Here is a 9,006-nt window from a genome sequence, read left to right as displayed (position 1 = left end):
TCTCTGAGCGAGAGTAGCTGTTGCCTGATTCCTTTCTCCCAAAAGAGGGATTATAAAAGATCATGATGATCCTGCTCCTTTATATTTTCTCTTTTCCTTATTTAAAAATTAATGGCATGATTCCAAAGGAGTTGTCGTAGTTTCTCACTAATTTTCTTAATTAATGTTTTTAATGGTGTAATTGCATTTTAGATATGTAATGTTTTTAATTTGTTATAGCTTACTGTACCCTTGTGAGATAAGACATCCACATTTTGCAGATTAAGAAATTGCCGGAAAAAGGAAGTGACTGGCCTAATGTCACACAGCAAAGTGTGAATTAGTTGGTGAATATGAAATTAGGCATAATTAGAACTCATCAGTAAGCTCATTCTTAAATGAAATCTACCTGGAGACCCATCAGTAGGAACAGCTGAAACTTTTTGAAATGTAGAGCAGGAAATTTGCCTTCCTGTTCTGCTCATTATAACTGAATTATTGAGACCTTTAACATAAAACTTGGTGTTTTTGTTTGGAGCCAGATCTGATTAGGAGTTCTAGCAATAGTTCCGGAAAAGATTGGAGACTTTAAAATGCATTTGCTCTGGCTAGAAGTGCTCACCTATCATTAATTTTGTGTAACTGATACGAAGGCTTAAAAAATGTTTCTTCTAATTCTTCATCATCGTATCATGTAGCAGCTTGTTGGAACTAGCTCTTCGTAACTTGTAAAAGCCAACTTAAATTCTCAGAAACTTTGCAAGCCATTTGTTGAACATAGCCATTTCTAAAAATTAAATTATGTAAACTTGAAATGTAAAAACTCTACTGACAACAAAGGAAATAAATGTCAATGTTTACCCCTTCCTAATATTTTATTGTATTTTACTTTTATTTATGCTCTTGGGTTAGACACTTTATACTGTCCTTATGGTGGAAATACTATATAAGTATGTGTTACTGAACATCTCTTTCCAACACTGCATTTAGCAGTTTCATGTCAGTAGCTTGAATTCAGCCATGGTGGAAATATTTACACCAAAGAAATCAGCAAATGCTACAAATCAGTACTTGACTTATTGTTGTGTTTATCGTCTAGGTGATAGAGAAATGTTAACAAAGTAGACTAAATTTCATTCTTTTCTATCTGTAGCTGCCACATTGTGACTAGCCCCCCAAACTGAAGAAAGGTCTTTTTAGTATTCAAAAACTATTATTCAATTCAGCAAAAATTTGCCTACTGCAATGGTGAATGAGAGCAATTCCAACATTTGTCTTCATTATTTCATCTTCATTTTACTCATTAATAGAAACTTAACTGTCAATCAACATTCCTGTCAGAAATACATGTTTGCCCATTGAAACCACAGTTTCACTATGGATACAGGGGTTAAGCAAAAATTGAAAGCATACCATAAGAATCAATTGATAGAGAATTTACAATAAAAAGTATCATATACAATAATCTGCTCTCATTTTTATGGGATACGTTCCAAGGTCCCCAGTGGATGCCTATACCTAACCCTATATGTACTATGTTTTTATGATCTGATAACCAATAGAGCTACTAAGTAACTAATAGGGTAGTATATACAGCATAAATACTCTGGACAAAGGGATTATTCACATCCTGGGCAGAACAGAGCATGACTGCACGAAGTTTCATCACACTTCTTAGAGTGATACACAGTTTAAAACTATGAATTATTTCTGGAATTTATCATTTCATATTTTTGGACCAAAGTTGACTGCAGGTAACTGAAATAACAAAAAGCAAAACCATGGTTAAGGGGGGAACTACTGTATTTCATTTTTATTTGTAAATTGTAACTTTACTCCCATTACACTAGCAACATTCATATATATAAATGGACACACATATACATTCACATATATATATGTACGCATTTCTTTCAGAGAGCTGATCTGAAGTGGGTTGAATAATAGTTCCCCCAAAAGATATGTCCCAATTCCCAGAACTTCTAAATATTGCAAAATACAGCAAAAGGATATTAACTAATATGGCAAAAATATGATTAAGGAATTTAAGAGGAGGTACTTTTGCCAGATAATCTGAGGGGGCCCTAAATGCGATCACATGTGTCTTTATAAAAGACACAGAGGAGAAAACACAGAGGAAGAGAAGGAAATCTAAGCACACAGGCACAGGTTGTAGCGATACAGCAGTAAACCAAGGAATGCCTGTAGCCACCAGAAGCTGGAGGAGAAAAGAAACAGATTCCCGGCCAGAGCATCTAAGGGGAGAGCAGCCTTGCACTCTTAATCTCAGACTTCAGGCCTCCAGAGCTGTGAGAGAATAAATTTCTGTTGTTTGAAGCCACTCAGTTCATGGTAGTTTGTTATGATGGCTCTAAGAAACTCATGCAGGGTGTAATTAATTTTACAAGCTGCTTTGGGCATGGGGTAAGGAAGAAATTAGGAGGATTCTAGTGTTTTAACTTCCGACTACTTACATGTTTATGTTTCTAGGCAATTCATTTTTACATATAGTTCCGGGGTAAAAATACAATTCATTTAAAGTCTGAGTCTATTCTAACCTTCTACGAATGTGCAGTGTGGCCTTTTAATCAATTTTCCTGAAATGTGGCTGCCGAGATTAAGCATCCTTCACTCCTCAACTAAGCCTCCCAAATGCTTCATATTAGAATGTTTTGTCCTCTCGTCTTTTTGACAACCTTTCTTCAGATTTCTTTTCTCCATACTTCTCTTTGCTACTCATTGCCCTTTAGCAATGTCACCACTATTTATTACTGATATAGTTTCTTCTCTTATTAGTTTTTGACTATTGCATCTATTCTTTGCTCTGCATTATCGCTTTTCTAAGTAGTGCAATACCTTGGAATTATGAAGGGCTTGTGAATCTTTGCATCAGATTGATTTACTAATTTGGAGGTTATTTGCCTTCTCTATAATTCTATTGCTTTTCTGTTATGCTTTGACTCCATAGCTTGTTAGTCTCTGTCCCAATAAGCCCCTCGATTCTGGTTGTCTTGGTGATGACTCTCTTGTGTTTGGTTTCTCTTGTGTTGTCTTTGTGCTGTACTCACTTTATTAATTTCACCGATGGAGGAGCAGAAATATACTGCCTGAGAAGTTTTTTTAAAAATTAAATTTAAATTTCCTGATATAAAATCCCAGTGTGCTAAAAACTAGGTTCTGCAATGATTTCTAAATAAATAAATAAATAAAACAAAACATAAGTTAGCCAAGATTTGTTGAGTAGCACCAGTATGCCTATGTTTGGCATTGGATACAAGACAAAAAAACAAAACTGTGAATGAGACCCCTGTCCCCCAGACTCTGGCTTCAAGCACTTGCAAGTGCTTTATAAATTCATCCAGATATTTTATCTGTAGCAATTCCAGGGTGTCTTCCATTAGTTTCCATAGGAAAAAACACAGTTTCATTGCACAAAAATAGATTAATGGTCCAGGAAATTTCCTTCACTACTTGGAAATTTACAAGGGCAAGCTCACATTATGCTTGGAGCCCTTTATAATCTGTGGATTTGCTGTTTATAGAAAACTCTGAATATGTTCAAGTATTCAATCTCTTTCTAACCACTTTCTCAGTTACTTATAAATGACTATGTTTAGGTTTCCCCCATAGTTGAAATTACAGCCTTTTCAAAAAATTTGTAATTTGGCTATCTTCATTCAAAAGGCAGAGAAAAGCAGCACATTAAGACATTTACCATTTCCTGATTCTGCTTTTCAATTTGCAGATCAGTTTGTAGTCAGATTTAATGATATTTCTGCCTTTTATTTCCTGTGATTTTAAACTTAGTCATATTCTAGGAATTATCGTTCTGTTGTTTAGTGTCTGCATTTATAGTAGTTCCCCTCAAGACCATAAAATTATCATCTTTAACTACATCCTTTGACTTTGTGCCACATAATTTTAGTTTTAATGTATCCTTTCTATGATGAGTTGGAAGGGAACATGAGCTATGCAGCAGGACACGTCCATAGGAGGGCTTACAGGTCTGTGTAGCATCTCACAGAAGCTAGGAAAATGTTTCTTACAACAGCTTTCTTGAGGTATAATTGACATACGATCAATTGCAAATGTTTAAACTGTAAAATATGTTAAGATAAAGATATAGATATATGTGTAAAACCATCACCACAGTCAAAATGATGTGCATATTCATCATCTCCAAATGTCCCCACGCTGCTCTATGATCCCCTCTCCCAGCCCTACCCATCCATCTCTCACCCCTGCCAATCCTGGATCTGCTTTCTTTTTATACAGATGAAGAGTCTGTATTTTCTGGAATTTTAGGTTAAAATTACGGTGGATACTGTTTTGTCTGATTTCTTTCAGCATAATTATTTCTGGGACTCATTCCTATTATTGTGTATATTAATGGTTCATTCCTTTAGATTGCTGGATATTTTCCACTGTTTGAGTATACAACAATTTATTTATTCGTTCGCCTGTGAATAGACATTTGGGTTGTTTTCATCTTTGGGGTATTGTAAATACAGTTGCAGACATTTGTGTACACATCTTTATGGAAATATACCTTCATTTATTTGGAAAATAGTTATGAATGGAAAGGATGGGCCATATGATAGGCATGTGTTTATCATTTTACATAAATGCCAAACTCTTTTTTTTGGATACAGTCTCGCTGTTTCACTCAGTCTGGAATACAGCGGCAAGATCTCAGCTCACTGCAACCTCAGCCTCCTGAGTAGCTTGGACTACAAGTGTGTGCCACCACAGCTGCCTAATATTTTTTATTTTTATTTTTATTTTTATTTTTTATTTTGTTTAGTAGAGACGGGGTTTTGCCATGTTGGCCAGGCTGGTCTCGAACTCCTGACCTCAAATGATATACCTGCCTCAGCCTCCCACAGTACTAGGATTACAGGCATGAGCCACTGCATCCTGCCGGAAATGCCAAAAACTCTTTTCCAAAGTGGTTATGTTTCCACTAGCAATTAGTTTCATTTTCTCTACATTCATCACCATTACTTTTGGATTATAGGCATTATAATAGGTTTGTAATGGTATCTTCTTGTGGCTTTAATGTTCCTTTTCCTAGTGATTACTAACGTAATGTTGAACATTTTATTCATATGTTTACTTGCCATCCATATATCTTCTTTCATGGACTGTCTATTCAAATATTTTGCTCATTTTTAATTGAGTTGTTTATTTTCTTATTATTTGGTTATGAGAGTTTTTTTTACATATTCTGGGCACAAGTCACTAACCAGATACATGTTTTGCAAATATTTTTCTCCCAGCCTGTAGCTTAATTTTTATTCACTTAACAATGTCTTTAACAGAGCAGAAGTTCTTAAAATTATGAAGCCCAAAATACCAATTTTTTTATTAATCATGTTTTTGTTGTATTTAAGACATCTTCTTCTAATCAAAAATCACAATTTTTTTTCCTGTGTTTACTTCTGTACATTTTGTAGTTTTAGATTTTACATTGTGTACGAGCCATTCTTAGTGCCAGATATAGATTGAAGTTCTTTTTTATATGACTATGCAATTTTCAGCACCATTTGTTGCAGAAATCATTTATCTACTGAGTATCTTTTGCACCTTTGTCAACAATCAATTGCCCATATACATTTGGGACTTTTCTTTTTTGCGGACTCTATTCTTTTCCACTAATCTATATCTTTATACCAGTACCATATTGTCTGGGTTACTGTAACTTTATAATAATTTTAGATGTCGTGTAGTTCTCCAACTTTGTTCTTTTTTTTCAAACTTTATTTATTGTTAGCTGTTTTAAGAATTTTGCACTTCCCTATGTATTTTAAAACGAGCTTGCCAATTTATACAAAATCTCTGATGAGATTTTGATTGAGATTATTTTGAAGCTGCAGATTAAACTGGGAAGAATGATCATTTTAAGAATATTAATTCTTATGAATTAATAATTAACTGTAATAATTAATTTTTCTACCTACTCTGAAGAATAATTACTCCTTCTTAGTCACATGAATATCTATATCTCTTGATTTATTTAGGTTTTCTCATTTCTGCCAGTAAATGTTTTGTAGTTTTCAGTCCACAGGTCTTACATAACTGTTGTTAGATTTTTCGCAAAGCATTTTATGTTTTCTCATGCTACTGTAGATGCTATTATTTTATTTCATTTCAAATTCGTTTTTATAATTTTCATGTTTATTTTAGGTTCAGAAGTATATGTGCAGGTTTCTCATATGGGTGTAACATATGCTGCTGAACTCTGAGGTACAAATTCTTCCATCACTCAGATAGTCAGCATAGTACCCAACAGTTCATTTCTCAACCTTTGCCTTCCTCCCTCCCTCCCCACGTCTAGTAGCTCCCAGTGTCTATGTTTCCATCTTTATGTTCATGAGTACCCAGTGTTTTGCTCCCATTTATAAGTGAGAACATACAGTATTGGTTTTCCATTCTCCTGTTAATTCACTTAGGATAATGGCCTCTGGCTGCATCCATATTGCCGCAAAGAATGTGATTTAATTCTTTTTTATGTCTGCATAGGATTCTGTGATGTATATGTACCACATTTTCTTTATCCACCCAGCTCTTGATGGACACCTACAATGACTGCATGTCTTTGTGACTGTGAATAGTAATGTGATGAACAAGCAAGTGCATGTGTCTTTTTGGTAGGATGATTTATCTTCTATTGGGTATATACCCAGTAATGGGATTGCTGGGTCAAATGGTAGGTATGTTTTAAGTTTCTTGAGACACGTCCAAAATGCTTTCCACTGTGGCTAACCTAATCTACATTCTTGACAATGGTGTATTAGTATTCCTTTTTCTCTGCAACCTCACCAGCATCTGTAATTTTTTGACTTTTTTGTAACGCCCATTCTGACTGGTGTAAGATGCTCTCCTGTAGTGGTTTTGTTTTGCATGTCTCTGATAATTAGTGATGTGGAGCATTTTTAAAATATGTTTGTTTGCTGCTTGTATGTATTCCTTTGAAAATTATTCATGTCCTTTGCCCACTTTTTAATGGGGTTATTTTTTCTTTTGCTTATTGAATTGTTTATGTTCCTTATAGATGCTGGATATTATAATTTTTAGATGCATAGTTTGTGAATATTATCCCCCATTCTGTAGGTTATTTGTTTACTCTGTTGATAGTTTCTTTTGTTGTACAGATGCTCTTTAGTTTATTTAGTTCCCACTTGTCAATGTTCGATTTTGATGAATTGCTTTTGAAGACTTAGTCATGAATTATTTCCCAAGGCCTATGTCCAGAGAGGTGTTTTCTAGGTTTTATTCTATGATTTTTTTTCCCTTTTTAGCCTGCTTTATTGTTTTTTTTTAAATTATTATACTTTAAGTTCTAGAGTACATGTGCACAATGTGCAGGTTTGTTACATATGTATACATGTGTCATGTTGGTGTGCTGCACCCATTAACTCGTCATTTACATTAGGTATATCTTCTAATGCTATCCCTTCCCCCTCCCCCAACCCCATGACAGGCCCCAGTGTGTGATGTTCCCCTTCCTGTGTCCAAGTGTTCTCATTGTTCAATTCCCACCTATGAGTGAGAACATGCGGTGTTTGGTTTTTTGTCCTTGCGATAGTTTGCTGAGAATGATGGTTTCCAGCTTCATCCACGTCCCTACAAAGGACATGAACTCATACTTTTTTATGGCTGCATAGTATTCCATGGTGTATATGTGCCACATTTTCTTTTTTTTTTTTTCTCATGGTAAAGACTGCTTTATTGGCGGCAGTTACTACAAGTCAATAAATATTGATCCCCAAAGAAGAGCTCGGTTATTTATCAGATTACTGGTCCATAGAGAGCTGAATGAATGTGAATCAGGTGATTGCTGGGATGATTGAAGTCACTCCTGCTTCTTGGGAAATGAAGCCACAGCCAGCTGATATATGGCATATGCTCTTCCACCAACTGTAAGAATCATGGTGGCTCTATTCAGGAGGGCATCAGCTACCCCACCCTTTAGATACAGTGGAATTCCATCATCCTCCTGGAACAGTTTTTGTTTCTCTGGAACTTTATTTTTAAAATGCCTGTGGGAAGCAGTGCTTATGGTCCTCAGCCCAATCTGACGAAGAGCCAGCAGATTCAACAGCATCTTGGCTGTTACTGACCAGCAACCGCCACAACTGCCACATTTTCTTAATCCAGTCTATCATTGATGGACATTTGGGTTGGTCCCAAGTCTTTGCTATTGTGAATAGTGCCACAATAAACATATGTGTGCATGTGTCTTCATAGCAGCATGATTTATAATCCTTTGGGTATATACCCAGTAATGGGATGGCTGGGTCAAATGGTATTTCTGGTTCTAGATCCTTGAGGAATCACCACACTGACTTCCACAATGGTTGAACTAGTTTACAGTCCCACCAACAGTGTAAAAGTGTTCCTATTTCTCCACATCCTCTCCAGCACCTGTTGTTTCCTGGCTATTTAATGATCACCATTCTAACTGGTGTGAGATGGTATCTCATTGTGGTTTTGATTTGCATTTCTCTGATGGTCAGTGATGATGAGCATTTTCTCATGTGTCTGTTGGCTGCATAAATGTCGTCTTTTGAGAAGTGTCTGTTCATATACTTTGCCCACTTTTTGATGGTGTTGTTTGTTTTTTCTTGTAAATTTGTTTAAGTTCTTTGTAGTTTCTGGATATTAACCCTTTGTCAGATGAGTAGATTGCAAAAATTTTCTCCCATTCTGTAGGTTGCCTGTTCACTCTGATGGTAGTTTCCTTTGCTGTGCAGAAGCTCTTTCATTTAGTTAGATCCCATTTGTCAATTTTGGCTTTTGTTGCCATTGCTTTTGGTGTTTTAGACATGAAGTCCTTGCCCATGCCTATGTCCTGAATGGTATTGCCTAGGTTTTCTTCTAGGTTTTTGATGGTTTTAGGTCTAACATGTAAGTCTTTAATCCATTTTGAATTAATTTTTGTATAAGGTGTAAGGAAGTGATCCAGTTTCAGCTTTCTACATATGGCTAGCCGGTTTTCCTAGCACCATTTATTAAATAGGGAAT

The 9,006-nt window shown here is 35.6% G+C and overlaps 1 protein-coding gene across 1 annotated transcript; it reads right to left on the bottom strand.

The window, feature by feature from the left end:
- Window positions 1-7,671: 7,671 nt before the first annotated feature.
- Window positions 7,672-8,114, bottom strand: LOC129058855 (cytochrome c oxidase subunit 7A2, mitochondrial-like). Its single transcript, XM_054553617.2, has one exon. The coding sequence runs from the start codon at window positions 8,084-8,086 to the stop codon at window positions 7,835-7,837; it is 252 nt and encodes an 83-aa protein (XP_054409592.1). The 5' UTR covers window positions 8,087-8,114; the 3' UTR covers window positions 7,672-7,834.
- Window positions 8,115-9,006: the final 892 nt, after the last annotated feature.

The sequence above is a fragment of the Pongo abelii genome, chromosome 3, assembly GCF_028885655.2.
Source record: "Pongo abelii isolate AG06213 chromosome 3, NHGRI_mPonAbe1-v2.0_pri, whole genome shotgun sequence".
NCBI classification, from domain to species: domain Eukaryota; kingdom Metazoa; phylum Chordata; class Mammalia; order Primates; family Hominidae; genus Pongo; species Pongo abelii.
Note: the sequence above shows the minus strand (reverse complement) of the source record. Positions and strands in the feature narration are given on the sequence as shown.

Coding starts and splice junctions, on each gene's coding strand:
- LOC129058855 (XM_054553617.2), bottom strand. CDS start 8,086: ATGCTGTTGAATCTGCTGGCTCTTCGTCAGATTGGGCTGAGGACCATA.